This window comes from Ursus arctos, unplaced genomic scaffold (assembly GCF_023065955.2).
Source record: "Ursus arctos isolate Adak ecotype North America unplaced genomic scaffold, UrsArc2.0 scaffold_24, whole genome shotgun sequence".
In the NCBI taxonomy this organism is placed as follows: domain Eukaryota; kingdom Metazoa; phylum Chordata; class Mammalia; order Carnivora; family Ursidae; genus Ursus; species Ursus arctos.
Window position 1 is genome coordinate 5332169 of NW_026622919.1, and position 18538 is coordinate 5350706.

General features: G+C 50.8%; 1 protein-coding gene across 1 annotated transcript in view; it reads left to right on the forward strand.

The window, feature by feature from the left end:
• Nucleotides 1-18538, forward strand: part of RNF157 (ring finger protein 157) — a 73051-nt gene that overhangs the window by 46319 nt on the left and 8194 nt on the right. The window contains 17 exon segments of the mRNA XM_026484227.4: nucleotides 836-924; nucleotides 3632-3778; nucleotides 4227-4344; nucleotides 4990-5056; nucleotides 5323-5366; nucleotides 5734-5781; nucleotides 7903-7974; nucleotides 8457-8616; nucleotides 8763-8875; nucleotides 11380-11556; nucleotides 11558-11619; nucleotides 12350-12458; nucleotides 14412-14523; nucleotides 14968-15155; nucleotides 15437-15502; nucleotides 16534-16582; nucleotides 18269-18379. Of these exon segments, the coding sequence (XP_026340012.4) occupies nucleotides 836-924; nucleotides 3632-3778; nucleotides 4227-4344; nucleotides 4990-5056; nucleotides 5323-5366; nucleotides 5734-5781; nucleotides 7903-7974; nucleotides 8457-8616; nucleotides 8763-8875; nucleotides 11380-11556; nucleotides 11558-11619; nucleotides 12350-12458; nucleotides 14412-14523; nucleotides 14968-15155; nucleotides 15437-15502; nucleotides 16534-16582; nucleotides 18269-18379 (1732 nt within the window).

Here is an 18538-nt window from a genome sequence, read left to right on the forward strand (position 1 = left end):
ACCACAGTTTTGCCAAGCAAGCTACAGAGACTGGTGGTGGGTTTTCTGTGAATTATGTGTAAAAAATGTTTATTGTCCAGAAAACACTAGAACAATACTGGCAGCATTTACAATCATTCTTAATTGTCTGAAAGCAAACCCCACTTAAATTTTCTACTGTGTCCCCTTCCTTACCTCATTAGCATCATGCAGAGTGCCACATCTCAATGGGGAGCGAGTGAAAGCATAAGGTAAATGACAGACAACCAGAAACCTTTGATGACCCCGAAATAGCCCCTGGCTCACATTTTCAAGAGCTCTGCTTTATATAACCAGCTGCAGGGAAGGTGTGCTCCTCACTGCTTGCAGCCCCAGCTCTGCACACAGGATGGGGTGCTCTTTTATTTGCAGTTCCTAAATTCCGAAGACACCATGTGGCTTCACTGAAGGAAAAACCTTGCGGGTCTGGCTCCCTGTTGTCTCAGGTCAGATGGAAAAGCCTTTTGTGATTAACTCGGCCACGGTGTGTCCTTTGGTATTTGGAACTTCAGTAGGAGTTTTTATTAGTTATCCACATTTTGAATGCTGACTCAAATAAGCTGCCTACAATGGAAAAAGCAGATAAATCTAGACCTTTTGACGCCAAATCGAATCCCCGTTCTTCCCACTGGCTGTGACCTTGAGCAAGTTCACTTAACATGTTGGGTCTCCGTGTCCTCACCGAGTTAGGAGAGTGGCGCCTTCCCATCTCACCTCGAAAGGCTGTTCTTTGTCAGCCTTGAAGCTTTGTGCCAGTGGGGGACAGTTACAGGTCTGTCTAAACACACTGCCTTCTCCCACTTTGTTTCTGACACAGTTTCCTTATGCTGCCCCACCTCCCCAAGAGCCCGTGAAGACTCTAAGAAGCCTGGTCAACATCCGGAAGGACACACTAAGACTCGTAAAGTAAGTTCCCCCTGGGGTGGGGCTCAGGCCTGTTTGAGGTGCAGTGCAGCCCACTCCCCCCAGAGGCTTGGGAAGCAGTTCCTGCCAGACCCAGAGCCTGATCCCCCGGGGCTCGGGGATGTGAACCGCCCTGGCACTGACCAGGCAGTCCCCGTCCATGGAGATTAGGTCTTCCTGTATCTAGATTGTTCAGAACTTGGCATCTGTGTTTGTGAAGGACTTTTCCCTTTCCTGGAGGCAGTCCTTATTATCCTTGTTTTATGATTTTTTTTAAAAAAAAGAATTATTGAGGGAAAAAGTGAATTTTGCAGATGCTTCAGCAAGCCTAGGGAAAAATGGGGTATTTGAAGTTGGAATATAAAATCCTTATTTTATTGCTAAAATTTACTCTTCATCTCATGTGTCCCTCCTCCGAGGAGCTCGTAGTGCCCTCGGCTGGTTGGTTCATCATCATCATCAATATTAATTATCACCCACACTTGCCCTCTCTGTGCGATCGCTAAGATAGTGTAATTTTTGCACTGACAGAGAGCATGCCAGTCTGCTAATGCGCCCACTGGTCCCCTGGGAAGACAGATTTGGCAAGGGCAAATCAAGGGTCCCAGAGTTTTCTAAAAGGGCAAGGAAGATGACTCCGAGGCCATTTTATGCCTGTACAGGTCAGTCCTGTTAGCATTAGGAAGTTTATTTCTCTCAGATAATTGTTTTAATATAACAGCTTGATTAAGATATAACACATGCTGTACAGTTCATCCGTTTAAAGTGTAAAATCCCGTGGTTTTTAGTATCTTCAGAGTGGTGCAATCATCACTACCATCGAATTTTAGAACATTTTCATCACCCCCAAAAGAGACCCTGAACTCACTAGTGGTGACTCCACATATCCCCCCGAAACCCTCTTCCAGACCTAAGCAACCACTAATTTACTTGCTGTCTTTCTCTCTTCATTTTTGTATTTCATTTGTCCCTGAAGTTTTGGCTCCTTCCCCAACCATTCCCCCAGCCCTGGAGTCCGCTCTGGGGACCGGGCAGCCGCGGAGGGACGTGCTCTGCCGGGGAGCAGCCTGCAGCTGGGCGCTCGCCTCCCTGGGGCCCTTCGCCCTCCCTGGGGCAGTGCCTGCGGCAGCAGAATGGATCGAGGCTCCTGAGGCCTCCCTCTGCACTTTGTTTCTCTCTCATCACACGAGCCTGTGGCTCAAGGGCCAGGGCTCGGCAGAGTGCAGTGCTGGGCGACGCTGGCAGAACCCCGCCTGGAAGCCGAAGACCAGGTCGCTTCCCAGCTCCGCGAGCACCCAGGACCATGCTCACATAAGTCCCTGAGCTTCAGGTTTTCCATCGTAGAGAGCGACCCCACACTTTACCTTTCACAGCTCTTGCCAGGATTCAACAAGATGATAGGAGGAAAGACACCTGCTATTCGATAACTGCCAGGGTTGCTCTGTTTTTCCGAGATTACGAGACTAGGGTAGATTTTGATTCAGATTTCCAGGTAAAGATGGAGGATTGAACATCTTTTGCTTCCAGTCAGAATTCACTAATAAGAGTATTTTTTAAAAGCATTAATCCAGAAGACCTGTGGGGATTGGAAAGGAGCAACAGCAGTGCAGTTTAAGGACTAGAACAAAGGCAGGTGTTAAATAACTTAGCAGGCCTGGGAGATCAGAATCCTGAGTGAGCAGAAGCAAAAGCTGAGAATCACCCAGTTAAACTGTTACCCCCAAAGGCTTAGGAATTGGCAGTAACCCCTGGACGCCGAGGTGGAAGGCGAAATGAAGCGGATTGGTGGGAAGCCTGCTGAAGAGGCCGTCAGATCCCCTCCTTTATGCCGCACAGCCAGAGCTGCCCTCCCCACACCCCGGCGGAAGGCTGGCAGACCATTCTCAATGGAAAAGTTAAAACAGAGACTCTGGACTCAGGGGACCCAGGCACAGCTAAGGTTGAATTCAGTACTAAAAATGGGGGTTAAGTGAATTTAGGTACACTGGATGTCGAACCCTCCAGCCTGCTCGCCTCATACCTTCTGCCCCCAGGCCCTCGTCCAAAGAGAGAAACACTGTCTCTGAGGAAAAAATGATGCAGGAAAAGACAAATGATCAACGATTACTCTGTGGCTAAGCTGGAGTCATGTTCATATAATCAGTAATGCAGACAGGAAGGTGCTGAGCTTCCAGAAGCATGACGTACACACTGAGGGGCAGGCGTACTCATATGGGGCAGCGCAAGGAAAGAGAAAGAAATCCTGGCTCCCATGGAAGGAAGGCCATGGATGATGCCTGAAACTGAAAAGTCAAGAGTCATGCAAGCATGTTCTATAGAAACATGCAGGTAAATGACAAAATGATCAGCTAGAAGAGGCAGAGATCCTCTCTGAAGAGGAGGAAGGGGAAGGGGTGGGGCCTGCTGCTTTTGTGACAAGCCTTGTGGAAACTACGTAAACTATGGGTAGTAACTTCGATTACAGTAAAAACCTAAAAAAAAAAAAGGTCTGGCCAATGCCCAAGTGTTCACCATAGCACTGTGAAGTAGCAGACACCACCGAAATGCCCCCCCGTAGTGGGCATGAGCCGTCATTCAGAATAAAGACGTAGGCCTAAGTCTATGGCCATGGAGAGAAGCTCACAGTGTATTAAGTTTAAAAAAAAAAAAAGATAAATTTAAAAATACTGATTTGCCATCCCCAAAATGCTGAGTCTTTGTGGTTTTCCAGGTGTGCAGAGGAGGTGAAGACCCCTGGAGAAGAGGCCGGCAGAGCTAAAGTCCACTACAACGTGGAGTTCACCTTTGACACTGATGCTCGGGTGGCCATCACTATCTACTATCAGGCCACGGAAGAGTTCCAGAATGGGATTGCCAGGTGAGAACGAGAGACCAAGTGAGCTGTGTCCTTCCCAGATGGGCGGGGTTCTCGCCTTCCACACTCGCCCATGGAAGGAAACCTTTTGCAACCGCCAGGCGAGATCTGGCTCCGGAATTTGGATTTTCTTCCCCAGAGCCCCACCTCTTTAGCTTTTCCCTGCACACTGTGCCACCGTGTGCAGTGGCATGTGGCAGCGGAAACTTTCGTTTCATCAAGATGCTGTTAAACATCAGTTAAGCTACCTTTCTGTGGATGGGTGGGTTCAATGGATAAGTTCAGCAGCGTGACCAAGCAAGAGCAAAGGAAACGGTTTATTAAGGAAATATTTTCTCTCCTTTTCTTTTCTGTACCTGTTGACGTTGAGACCAGACATGGGACAGGGGAAACGGCCCCTCCGTCTGGGCTAGATTCTGACTTTCGCTTTGCTTCCCTCTTTGCTCGACAGCTACATCCCCAAAGACAACAGCCTGCAGTCGGAGACGGTGCATTACAAGCGGGGCGTGTGTCAGCAGTTCTGCCTGCCTTCCCACACCGTGGACCCCTCCGAGTGGGCGGAGGAGGAGGTGAGCTGCCTCTGGACCAGGCGACAGGCTGCCGGGCGGAGGGCAGGTTCCTCACGTGGACCCAGAGGGGCCTAGGGCCTCGTCAGGACTGCGGCCAGCGGTGCCCAGGCTGCCCGGATGCTCAGAGGCCACGCCGTCCTTCAACCCTGTGACTCCTTCATGCCCTAGTGATACACCGAATGCCATTAAGTTCTCTGTTCCAAAGTAGCCCATTCACCTCGGATACTTGGAGAAAGCCGCGCTCAAAGAAAAGAACCTGCAAGTTAGAGGGCTTTATAGCCACGAGGCTTTAGAGACAAACAGTGGCCTTCCATGGAACAGACTTAGGGGGTCACGAGGTTGATGAACCAGAGCAGAGATGAAGTTAATGCTTCTTTTTTTTTGAGATTTTATTTAGTTTTTTGACAGAGAGGGAGAGAGAGAGCACGAGCAAGGGGAGGGGCAGAGGGAGAAGCAGGCTCCTTGCTGAGCAGGGAGCCCGACTCAGGGCTCGATCCCAGGACCCTGGGATCATGACCTGAGCCAAAGGCAGACGCTTAACCGACTGAGCCACACAGGCGCCCGAAGCTAATGCTTCTTGACGACACCTCCCTCCCTAATGGATTACTGTGCCATTTCAACATGTTCCCTTTTCTCTCCCTTTAGCTTGGCTTCGATCTGGACCGAGAGGTTTACCCTTTAGTGGTCCACGCCGTGGTGGATGAAGGAGACGGTAACGGGCACTTTCTTCTTTCACTGTGCGCACTGCTCTTTTTCATGCACGAACAGCACGCCCTCTCCACGGGCATCAGGCAGGCGGTCTCTGTGTCCCCGTGCGCTCCTCAGGCGGACGAGAGCAGCACTGGGTTACAGAATGCGCCCTTTCGCCTCATGGCCTAGAGCATTGGTTTGCCAGTTGCGGGGAATCGGGGAAGGTAGATGGGCATCAAAGTGTGTTGTTGGGCTTTCTTCCTCATCCATGTGCCTTTCTCTTTTCAGAGTATTTTGGCCATTGCCATGTACTGCTGGGCACTTTCGAAAAGGTGAGTAGGGCCTCACTTGTTGTGTTTACCTGGCTTTCGTGTGGGGTCGCGGATAGCCCTGTCTGCCGGCTGCCTGAAGCAGCAGGATGGGTCTGGCTCGGAAGCTGTGGTCAAGCCGAAGGAGCCCCACACTGGGTGCTACCCTGGGGTCTAGTTCCAGCCCTGCTGCCAGCTTGCTGCATGACCTGCAGCTCCCGAGGCCTCCGTTCCCTTTTCTTAAAATGGGAAGGTCAGATTGGATACTTGGAAGGCCCTGCGGGGGTGAGGCGTCTGTAATCGCACGCATGTATAATCGAGAGCAGTAACCAAGAACACCTGGTGCCTTCTTGCCCTCCTTCCAGGTCATAACTGTCCTCTTTCATTCCAGCACACGGATGGGACTTTCTGCGTCAAGCCCCTCAAACAGAAACAAGTGGTAAGTATTTGATGGCCAGGGGTCCTTGGTGTCCCCCACCCTTTTTTCTTTTCATCTCTCTCTCCTTCTCTTTTTTTCTCTTTTGCTAGGCACCCTTCTTTCTCCCCCCCCTTTTTTAATCAAAGAAAAGTAAAAAGGGAGTACTTTTGTGTGTTAGAAACTCCTTGGGTGGCCTGAAAGGAATACTGATCTTGGGTGTCTTTATTGTTCCAGAATTGTTGGTGGTAAGGCGGCCATTATCTGAGCAAGGACTTGAGAAGTGAAAAGACAAGATTTGTCTCTTGACATTAGGCTTAGGGAGAGCTCTTTTTATTCAAAATGCCAGGGTGAGAGACCTTCCAAGCTAAAGGATAAAGTGTTGGGGTCCAATTCAGAGCCAATTAGGGCCCTTGGCTTAATTCATCCCACCACTGCTTTTCTAATATCCCGAGTTTACTGGCCATCTGCCCCTTCCAGAATGACCGGCAAGTTACACGTACATCTGCTCCTAACCCCCGCCGGGTGCCAGCACATTCTTTTCCACTTTTGCCAGAATGGGAGCAGAGACAGAGGGAGTGAGGAGGGGAGAGTGGTTCCAGGGGCATTGGCAGGCCCCCCTGCAGATGGGTGATAGATGTCTGAAATTCTGCACTATTCATTGTTGGGGGTTAAGTGTTCTCCCCTCTTCATGCAGTCAGTAACACCTGAGTATAAATTTGTTGATAATATCCTTTCCAATTTAATGAATCAGTAGGTTGAAACAAGTTTTAAAAGGCAGAGGAGAAAACAGATCCTGAGCCCAAGGTACTGCCTGGGAAGGCCAGGCCTTGGTGAGTTGTCTCATGGGAAGGCCTCATTCTCCAGGACATCTAGGGAGGATGGAAAGGCTAGGGTAGCTCAAGGTAAATGGTTTATCTATTTTCCTATTGGTAGCTTGACATTAGCAAAAGACTCTGTCAAACTGGAGAGTGGGTTATGAGGTCAGCGACTGGCTAGGTCTTAGAGGAGGGGATCAGTGGGACAGAGGTGAAGCAGAGGGAGGAGTGAGCTCACACAGAGAAACAAGGGAAGGGCCTGCTTTGGCACTAACATGGCTCAGGCTAGGGGAAGTGGGCATGGAAGTTGAGGTTTTAAGGAATAGGGCCCAGAGGCTCATTGGCCATGTGGGTGGCAGGTGGCTCATGCAGGTACAGGGCCTCAATCGGCCTCCCTTCAAGGTCCTACTGTCTCTCTGTCTCTCTTCTCATGTTTTCCCTTCCGCTCCACCCCTTGCCTGTTTCTCCTCTCTTTCTTTCTCTGTTCCATTCCTTTATTATTTTTTTCTAAGATTTATTTATTTATGGGGTGCCAGGGTGGCTCAGTGGGTTAAGCATCCGACTCTGGATTTCAGCTCAGGTCATGATCTCAGGGTCGTGGGACTGAACCCCACATTGGGCTCCATGCTCAACAGGGAGTCTGGTGGAGAGTCTCCCTCTCCCTTTCCCTCTACCCCTCCCTGCTTGTACGCTCTCTCTCTCTCTCTAATTAAATAAATTCATCTTTAGAAAAATAAAATCCTTTTTAAAAAAGATTTATTTATTTTAGAGAGAGAGGGTGTGAGGTGGGGAGGGAGAGAGAAACTTCAGCAGACTTTGTGCTCAGCACAGAGCCCCATGCGGAGCTCGGTCTTGCCACCCTGAGATCATGACCTGAGCCAAAACCAAGAGGCGGATGCTTAACTGACTGCGCCACCCAGGCACCTCTGCATTCCTTTATTTTTATGATGCCTACATGTCACTTCTATTACTAGCTAATGCTTTTATTTCGATGCATATCCTTCCACCCTTTTGCTAGTCTGTGCTTTGCTTAACTCTGCTTTCCTGACTGTCTGCAGCAGTGAGCTGCGGCACACGCGTTAGTGTCGCCTTCGTGAACTTTCATGTTCCCTGTTGGGCATAATGGTGGATGAATTAAACATTTGATTTTCTTTTCCCTGGCAAAGAGAAAAACATAAGTAAATAAAAGCATCCTTTGCTTGTCTAGGCCTTTGATTTTTTTCATTGTGAATCAGTAGTCCTTAGTTACCAGAGAAGGTTGAGGGGCGAGTTCCCCCTTCTCTCCGTGGAGCCAGCCTGCTGTTGAACTTTGCTGTTTGCTCTCCAGGTAGATGGGGTCAGCTACCTCCTTCAGGAGATCTATGGAATCGAAAACAAGTACAACACACAAGATTCTAAGGCAAGTTCTATGCAAAATTCTGAATGTACTTTTCCCAGGAGGCAAAGGGAGAAATGCTCTGATAAAGCTAGGATATAAGTATGCAGCGTGCCGAACTCTGAAATTAGTCTGGTCCGAGGAGGGTGTTTGCTTATATCACTTTGGAAATGAAAAGCATCGGCAGGTTTGGATGAGTTCCTCTGCAGAGCTCTGGCCACTCAGTGACCTGGCTACCCCCCAGTGTCCCACATGGCCCCCGCCCTTCCCTGTGTGGTCTCCTAACCTCTCCAGCCCGACAGTCTGAGCCCCTAGGATGGCTAGAGAGAAACAGCTCCGAAAATAAGTGAAACCCAGTAAGCGAACGCACTTGCTGAACTATAAAGTCCAGAGTCAATGTAAGATTTTGTTCTTACTCGTCTCAGCTCTTCAGGCAAGCTGCTTGTAAAGAAAACAGGACACGAAGGTCTTTGTGTCACTGGCTACGTTTCTGTCTCCTGGGACAGGTGGCTGAGGACGAAGTAAGCGATAACAGTGCTGAGTGTGTGGTGTGTCTCTCAGATGTCCGGGACACCTTGATTCTGCCCTGTCGCCACCTTTGCCTGTGTAACACGTGTGCCGACACCCTTCGCTACCAGGCCAACAACTGCCCCATCTGCCGACTGCGTGAGTCCCAGAGCCGTAAGCCGAGACCGGACAGCAGGCTCTGCAAACTGACCGCCGCTGGGAGGGGGCACTGGGGTTTCTGCCCGGGCTCCTGTTCATCCTGACTCCTGCATCAGGGTGGCTGACGACGGCCTGTTTCCTTCTAGCCTTCCGGGCGCTGCTTCAGATCCGGGCCATGAGGAAAAAATTGGGCCCCTTGTCCCCCACCAGCTTTAACCCCATCATCTCGTCCCAGACATCTGACTCAGAAGAGCATTCGGTGAGTGGGGCTGGGCACCAGGACCACCCGGGAAGCGAGCGTTCTGGTCTCCTTGCTGGCTCTTTGCACCTTTCATCCTTCTTTACCTGACTTTGCAACAAGTAATTAAACCTTGGCACACTGCAGTATTTAGTAAGCTGGCTGAGGTCACGTTGTATTAAAACCAACCAGTATTACAACGGAAAATTGGATACTGATCGTTAAATCCCCCTTTTCCTCCCTGGGAACTCGGCGTCCAGTTAATATTTACCGTGCCTGGTCGGCTTGCAGCCTCACCCCAGTCGGGAGCTCCCCCTAAGCAGGAACAAGGGCATGATTGTTTTGCATTTGAATACAATTTACTAGGTTTATCTGGGGCCTCCAAGGAGGTGACTGTTTTTCTTTATCCCGTTCCATGGCTCCAGCACCTGGGAGCCAAGTGGATGGCATACTTCACTTCCGTGTCACGGTGCAAGTAGCTGGCGCGCGAGCGCAGCCTCAGAGCTGTGTGGTCCTAGCAGAGGCCGTCTCCACATTCACACACGAGTGGAGGAGAGCCACCCTCCAGTACGTGGTATTAGGATAATTAGTTAGCTATTTAGGGAGGAAAAATCAGCTTAGCACTTCAGTCCTTACCAGATTAACAAATGAATTCCAGACAGAGTAACTAGTTAACTATATTAAAGCAAACCAAAGCAAACCAAACATTAAAGACTGAGAATACATTCTAGCTGATTCTTTAGTTGACTTTGAATGGGAGAGGACTCTCTAAGCTTAAAAGCAGAGGAATGCTACAGGAAAGTGTAGATTTTACCACATAAAAAAATTAAAAGCTCAGATGTGAGAAGATGTGTAAAGGATTACAATTAAAAATCAAACAATGAATCATTTAATGTCTTCACAACATTTCTATCAGAGAGAAGCCTAATATCTTTGCCATGGCTCCTATAAATCAAACAAAATAAACGGACAAAGGATATTTTTTAAAATTCTCAGAAGAGGAAAAAAAATTAAAATTAAAGTAAAAAAAAATAAAATTCTCAGAAGAGGATGCTTAGCTGGTTAAGCATCTTTTTTTTTTTTTAAGTTAACCACATTAAATATCCACAATATTCAAATTAAAATGAGATACCATTTTTCACCTTTCAGATTCGAAAGCTTTTTAAAAGAGACTCCATGGGGGGCACCTGGGGGGCACAGTCAGTCAAGTGGGGTTAAGCATTTGTTTCAGGTCAAGATCTTACAGTCCTGAGACTGAGCCCCGCATTGAACTCAGTGCTGAGTGAGGAAAGAGTCTGCTTCAGATTCTCTTTCCTTCTCCTTCCCCCTCTGCTCCTCCCCGTGCTCACTTGCACCCCACATGCACTTGTGTGCACTCTCAAATAAATAAATAAATAAATAAATAAGTAAGGGGCACCTGGGTGGCTCAGTCAGTTAAGCATCTGCCTTCGGGTCAGGTCATGATCCCAGGGTCCTGGGATCGAGCCCCACATGAGGCTCCCTGCTCAGCGGGGAGTCTGCTTCTCTCTCTCCCCCTGCCTGCTGCTCCCCCTGCTTGTGCTCTCTCTCTCTCTCTCACTCTCTCTGTCAAATAAATAAATAAAATCTGAAAGAAAGCAAGAAAGCAAGAAAGAAAGAAAGAAAACCATTTAAATTAATTAATTACATCTTTTAAAAAGGAGAAAGACTCCATGCTGGCAGAGAAGCAGTTAAAGTAGGCTCTCTGTACCGCTTATAGGAGTGCGAATGGAAGGATCATCGAAGAAACAAAACAGAATAGCTGTATGCATCAAGAGCCTTAAAAACATTTCTATCTGGTAGTCTAAGATTCAGAATTTAATACCAAGAAAACAATTTGGAAAAAAAAAAAAAAGAGGTTTGTGGGAACATCTCTCTAATTGCTAGATGGATCCTGCCTGATTCACAAATCGCTTAATAAAACCAACTGGATCTTCAGAAAAATAAAGATTTGTGCACAGGGGTGTTCCTCAAAAAGTGGTTTACAGTAGGAAATGTTGGACACAGCTAAATCCCCAGCATGAGTAGAAGGGGTAGGAAATGTGGACTCTATTTAAAGGGGACGTATATGAAGGGAAATATTTATGTTTGCTGACATAAGCAGGATATAAAATTGTTATTTACAGAGTGTAACTGTGTAAACCATACAGAGAAAAAGAATTGGAAGAAAATATACCAGAATGGTAATAAAAGTTTTATTTTGGGCGATTTGATTACTGATACATCCCCCCACCACCACCTTTATATGTTTTCCAAATTTCCTATAATGCACATATATTTCCATTATAATTTAAAAAATAAACATTACCGAAAAGTTCATCTACAAGTGGAATCTAGGAATATGGGTTTCTGTGATATTTTATCTTTCTTTAGCCTTTCTGCAGAAGCTCTTCTTGCCAGACCAGATGTAAAAGAAAACATTTTTTCAGTGTAGAGCAAGAAACATGATCCTGCCATAAAACAAAGAGTACTTAATTAATTTTTCAACCTGCCTCTGATTCCCCTAGTCCTCAGAGAACATTCCACCTGGCTATGAAGTGGTGTCTCTTCTGGAAGCCCTCAATGGGCCCCTCACCCCATCCCCAGCGGTCCCTGCCCTCCACGTGCTTGGAGATGGCCACCTGTCAGGAATGCTGCCCTCCTACGGCAGCGATGGCCACCTGCCCCCTGTCAGGACGCTCTCCCCCGCTCGACCGCCTGTCTGACTGCAGCAGCCAAGGGATCAAGCTCAAAAAGAGTCTCTCCAAGTGAGTGGTTGGTGCTCAACAGTGTTGACCCTAGGGTCCCTGCTGATAGGCCTTCACTGCAACTTTCCCCTCCTCAGTACTAGCTCACGTCCTGGGTCCCCGGGGCAGTGTAGACCCTTTGGGCTGTTCCCAGAGCTCTTCGCTGCACGGGAGACGTGGGGCTAACACTCCGGTAGAAGGTTATCTCACTCCTTAGGGGGCAGAAGTAAGGCGGCAGGTGGGGACTTAGGAGAATCCAGACAGGCAAATCTCGTGTGTTTTTGGTGGGCAGCTGGGGTATGGGCAAGAGGACATCCCTAGGGTCATTGATACTCCCACGGGGAGCATCGCTTAGTCTAAAGACTGGAGGGAACTGTGATCTGTTCCTGTACCTCTTCAGCATTTAAACCCGACTGGGCACAGCCATGAGAAGCCTTCTGTGGCAGAGTCAAAGAGCACATTTTATAGATAAAAATATTGAGATCCTAAAAATGTCAGTGGTTTTTCCCCGGCTCAGACACAAGTTATTGAAGGAGTTAAAGGTAAAGCGGAGATTTTCTGACACCCAGAAGAGCTCTCAGTCCCTCCTGAGTGGTCTTTCCCACCTCCGTCCTTTTCCTTAAGATCTGGGTTTCCCTCCGCTTCCCCTCTGGGCCCTCTTCTTCCTGTGGAGTCCGGCTAACGGGAGTGCAGGCCAGTCTGTTTTTCATGCGGGTGCTGGCTTCAGGAGCTCCTCTCCGGACTTCTGCAGGTCTGTTTCCCAGAACTCTTCCGTGCTGCATGAAGAGGAAGATGAGCGTTCTTGCAGCGACTCAGAGACCCAGCTCTCTCAGCGGCCGTCAGCCCAGCATCTGGAAGAGGTAATCTCATTCTCCGTTTCTTGGACGTTGGCCTGCAGGTGCTTTCGTCCCACCGGCCTCTCCAGGTCCGTCCACTTTCATTCACTCCTCAGGCACCTTGGAACACTCTTTGAGACAGCAGCCAAGGTTTCTTTCCACTTATTCTTTCAACGATGTATTGAGCCTGTGTTACGTGCCTGGAACAATAGCAATTATGGAGATGACAAAAGTCCTCGCCTTTGTGGCACTGAGAGTCTTGATATTGGGGTTGGGATGGACCCCCAGGCAGTAAAAACTGACTGTTTCAGACGGTGCTGTGGATCAGATGGGGAGAGAGGGAGCTCGAGGCTAGAGGTGGGGGTTGCTGTCTTTAAGGGGTAGTCTGTGGACGGAGAATGAAGGACATGAGAAAGTGTGTGCAAATGTCTGAGGAAATCAGGTTCTAGGCATAGGGACAGCGGCCGAAGAGCCCGGCACAGGGGCGCTGGGAGCCCGATGCAGTGCTGCCCGTGAGCGCCGCGGGCTCTGTTTAGCAGGCGTATGACACCTGCTGTCTATACGGCAGTGAGCTGGGGAAACTGCAACAATCAAAGAGGATAAAGTGGCCCCTGACCTTGGGTGCTCGGGGTCTAGCTGGGGACCGGACATGCACACAGGTTACGGTGCTACATCTCGCACATAGTTGTTCAGTACATATTTTTTGGGTGGATGAATGATGCTTTTGCTTTCAAGATTTATTTATTTACTTGTGAGAGAGACAGAGAGAGCGGGTGCATGTGTTCAAGTAGGAGGAGGAGCCGAGGGAGAGAATCTCGAGCAGACTCCCTGCTGAGCGTGGAGCCTGACACGGCACCCATTCCACGGCTCATGAGATCATGACCTGACCTGAAACCAAGAGTCGGATGCCTAACTGCCTGAGCCACCCAGGTGCCCCTGAATGAATGAATCCTAGCTATAGAGAATGAATGAATCTTAACTATAGAGATCTCCCCCCATAACAGGGACAGTACTGTCCTGTGGCAGAGACACAAGAGATTATGTTAAGTGGAGAAGACCAGGGAAGTGTGCTGGAGGAATCATGTGAGCTGGATCTTGGCATTTTTTTAGACTCGTAGAGAAAGGCAAGAGAAGCTTTCCAGTTGGTGGGGCAGTCCATGCAAACGCCCAGAGCCAAAGCTGGGGTGCTGAGCAAGCCAGGGTTACGTGAGAGCGTGGCCCACAAAGGCCCCCCTCTGCAGCTGCAGACCAGGCTCCCAGAGAGCAGCGGAGCCCTCGGGAGGACTCCCTGGCTCAGGCAGGACAGAGTGCCTGAACTCCAGGAAAAACAGAACTCCTTCGGGTGCCTGGCTGGCTCAGTTGGTGGAGCTCGTGACACTTGATCTCAGGGTCGTGAGTTCGAGCCCCATGTTGGGCATGGAGCCTACTTTAAAAAACAAAAAAAACACAGAACTCGTGGAGAAAAGGGGATGGGGACAGAATCCCCATGTGCCTGGGACGGGGTGAGGGTACTGGCCCAGGTGGCTGGTAGCTGGGTGTCAGGAGTGGGTCAGGAGGCAAAGGTAGCATTTGTGTGAGGTCGGTAGAGCTAGAACTAACCCGATATCCAAGTGGGGCCACCTCGCAGGTAGTGAGGCCTCTGCTGGCTTTGTGTTCTCCTTCAGAAGGAAAGCGGTTTCTAATCCTGGGAAACCCGGGTGTTCCCGTGTCACAGCTGCTGGGTGACCTGTGTCACCTGAGCTCCAGTCTTTGCATGGCCCGAGCAGATGCTGAGCCCCAGGCAGGGTGTGCTGACTGAAGTTGGCATCTCCCCTGGGAGGCAGCCCTTCCAGCCCAGGGCTGCAGGGGAGTGAGGACAAAAGAGAAACCGCCCCTGCTCTGCACGTAGTCTCCTGACGCTGGGGCCCTCGGGCCTCCCGGTGTCCCCCTCCTTCCCCGGGCCCCTGGCCCTCACACGCTTCCTCTCTTTCCCCCCAGGAATGTGGTGTAACCCCAGAAAGTGAGAATCTTACCCTGTCATCCTCGGGAGCTATTGACCAGTCGTCTTGCACAGGGACGCCTCTCTCTTCCACGATCTCCTCCCCAGAAGGTACACGAGGGAGTGGGAGTAATTGCACGTTCTTCTTCTCAGCCCAGTCCTCGGCGCTCCTGACAGCCCCTCCAGAGGGCCTCAGGGCCGGCAGGTTGATACCTAAGCTGCATGAAAACCAGGCCCCTCTCAGAGGCCGGGGGGTCCTGCTGACAGCTGCGGGGAGGGCTCATCTCACCCCCGGCCCTGCCGTCATGGGCTCCTTGAACGCTGAGTCAGGGACAAGCGGATCCTTGCTCCCTGGGTTGAGTTCTGAGCTCGAAAATGTGAAGGAGCAGAACCTCGGAACACCTGAAACCTACACCTTTGTGGGCAAGGGTGTGGCAAGGCCACCGTGGTCCCCCACTGGCCGCGCGAGCACCGGGAGGCCGCTTGGCTCCTCAGTCAGCAACCAGAAGCCGTGCCTGACCTCCAGTCTCCTTCCTTCCACCCCTGTCTCTACAGACCCTGCCAGCAGCAGTCTGGCCCAGTCGGTCATGTCCATGGTGTCCTCCCAGAGCCAGCACTCCCAGATCAGCACCGACACGGTCTCCTCCATGTCCGGCTCCTACATCGCCCCGGGCACTGAGGAAGAGGGAGAGGCTCTCCCTTCGCCCCGGGCCGCCAGCGGGGCGCCCTCAGAAGAAGGAGAGGTAAGGGAGGAGCCCGGGGAGCATCTTTGCTGCTCTGTGCTCTGCACACGCGTCCAGAGTAGCTCAGGCCAGGGTCTGCCAGGGATGCCTGCCAGTCGCCCGCTGTGCTGGGAAGGAGTGCCATGGACAGCAAGGTAGGGCCATGGAATCAAAGACCCCCACGCCTGATTCTTCCATCTGGTGTCACTTCCGCCCCGAGGACTTGGTTTCAGTCCACGGCCCTGCGGGCGGGGTAGGAGAACCGTGGCATCTGTGCCTTGATGTCTGTCGCTCTTTGGCAGGTGATGCCGTCCTCATCTCCAGACAGCAACTTCGTCGGCCTCGCCGCTGAAGAGCAGGACGCCGAGGTACCGCCGATGGCAGGCAGCAGGGCTCCCTCCCATCAGAGGGACTGTTGGCGCTGGCGGGGGATGCAGTAGGATGGGGGCTGTTCTGGAAGAAACCTTCTGAGGTGGCATATCTGGCTCAGTTAGGGGTGGGGAGTGGTGTAGAGGGAAGAGCAGCCACGCTGGTCAGTGGACTGTCCCTTACTTAGCTCAGCGCACTGGTCGCTGCGTAAGAGGCGTGGGGTGAGTCCTGGAGGGAACCCTTCCCGGCCAGACCCTAGACCTGAGGATGTGTTCGTCCTTCGTTCACTTAGTATTTACCCAGAGTGACTGTGTCGCAGGCACCTCCTGGCACTGGAAGACATAAAGACCCCAGTGACCTGGTTTTAGCCTCCCCCATCCCCTCCACCCCCAACTATATATCCTCATCCAGAGGTGCCTGGCTGGCTCAGCAACTCTTGATCTCAGGGTCATAAGTTCGAGCCCCATGTTGGGTATAGAGACTACAAAAAACTAAATCAACTATGTACTCATCCAGGAGCCCCATGGCAGGTGGTGGGGACAGGATTACAGTTCAGCACAGAATGCCCTGACAGAGGTGTTCAGGAAGTGCTGAAACACCCAGGTCACAGTGAGGTCACTAGAACTTTTTCTTGAGCCAGATGCTCTCACAGGAGTATCCGGATACGGCTTGGGGTCCTCAGGAATTTCTGGAAGTTTTAGGATCTTACTATTTGCTTTTTCATTTGACAGCATTTATTTCCACCTTCAAGAGACAGTATGAGCTAAACTGTTACCAAGGTTCTTCCTGACATTCCCTGGGTCCATCTGTAACGGGCCTCAGACCTGGTCCCCACGGGCAGACCATGCCTTTCCCAAACAAAATCTGTCTCTGCCCAGGCTCCTAGGTTCCTCAGACATGATGGGAGCTGTATACTGTTGATGAGGGCCCTGCAGTGAGATACCATTAGGCCAGTTACTTCTGTCTTCAGCTGATCAATATATTCATTTTACTGCTATTATAGACTCATAGCGCCTTCCTTCTGTCCTAGGGAAATGATGTCATAGAGGAAGAGGACGGATCGCCCACACAAGAAGATGGTAAAAGACCTGGTCTTTTGCTCCCTCTTATTAGATTTCTTTCCTGGGTCTTCTTTAAAGGGTACAGAAAGGGGCACTGGTAGGACTCGGCGGCTCTCCTCAGTTGTGCGGCTCTTGGGGAAAGCTTGTCTTATTGATGAAATATCAGAGCCAACAGGGTGTTTGAGGACCGCGGCGGTCTTCTTGGCTCTTTCCAGGCCTCAGCACCAAGGGCGTCAGGACAGAGCTGCTGCAGAAAGGACATGGGAGCTCTGTATTTGCGGGGACTAGGTTCTGAGGCTTCTTGGGCAGCCCCATCACCTCCCTCGCCACTTCCGCTTTTCGGCCGAGCCCCACAGAGCTGCTCTGGCGGCCCTCCACTTGGGAGAAAGGACTGTTAGGCAGTTGGTTTGGTCTTGCTTTAGTGAAGAAGCTGGCCGACGTTGCGGTAGCAGAGGGACCTGAGGGGCCAGCGGGCACAGAGAAGGTGTGAGAAAGAGTCTGACACCAGCAGCTCAGTGTGGGCAAGTATTGGTAGGCTTTACTCAGGCCTGCATTATATCCTCAGATGGAAGCATTTTGTGTCCAGGAAGGCTGGGAGAGAAGGAATGGTCTACAGAGCAAGGAAGTGGGAAGAGGAGGTGGGGCTGGGAGAATTCCCCTGGGAATGGAATTCCGCCAGCTCCGGGAGCCAGCATTTGTGCCCTGGGCTGCTCTGAGGGGCCTGCTGCAGAAGGGGGCACTTCCAAAGCAGACCCGGACCCCAGCCTGGACAGATGTCATCCTAGTTGCTTCTGCTTTAGCGTTGGCCATTGCTTGGGGGGTCCAGGGGTGTGCATGCTGGCCTGACCACTCCGCCTGAGCCAGTCGCCCCAAAGGAGGGCCTGGCCGCCAAGGCTGTGCCTCCGCCGCACTTGCACGCCAGCCCAAGACAGGGTCGGGCGCTTCATCGACTCGGTGGATGCCTTCAGTGCTCGGGGTTCCCAAGTCACCCTCTGCCATCGCTTCCCCCCCCTAGAATGTTCGCTTCTGAAAAATGCCGGGTGGCGGGCGGTTTCCGCCTGACATTCCATAGCCCACACGATGGATTTATGTTTTTTCCTCTCCCTTTCATCAAGAGAAAACCGGAGGCGTGGGGGAAGCTAGAAAAAATAACATCTGAAACCTTCCCCTTCCCTTTACACGTCCGTACGTTTCTGCTCAGACCCTTAAAACACACTCAAAATAACAAACTAAGTTTCATAGGAAAATAAAACATAATTTTGTGAATGTGGTGATCCTGACTAATATGCAAAATTATGGAACCTGCGACCTTTAGTTTTTGTTTTATGTATTTATCATCTTACAGAGCCTTGTGGTCATAAACACCGATGCGCCCCAACAGACACAGGCGAGAGCGGGGGCAGCCTCTCTCCACGCCCCCGTGCGGCTCTCTGTGGAGCCCACATCCCACAGCCCTCCCCAGTGGTCTCCACACCGGCTGGGAAGGGGCCAGTTCGGGAGACAGGGCAGGACAGAGCCAAAACACAGACAGGCCCACAGAGTTTGATTCCTTTATTGTCCACTCTTTACCCACTTAATTACTGTCTTTTTTTTAACATATGATTTGATTTTTTTTGTCTCCATCCTTAAGACTTTTTTTTAAGGACAGCAAAGCAGAGAAAAAATACAGCCAGGCCCTCTCTAACTGCGTTAACTCCGTTACAGGCCAGAGGACATGCGCATTTCTAGGTATGGAGTGTGACAATAACAATGACTTTGGCATCGCCAGCGTGAAAGCACTGGACAATAAGCTGTGCCCTGAGGTCTGCTTACCCGGTGAGTGGCCGTCTGCTGGACATGAACTTGGTGGGAGACGCTCCCCTGCTCGCACCCCTGCTCTCACCCTGGGACACCCAGCTCCTGCCCTGCCCTTCCAGCAAGAAGTCCTGGGCCGTGCTAGGATGCTGGAAGCCAGATGCTGGAAGGAAGTGAGGA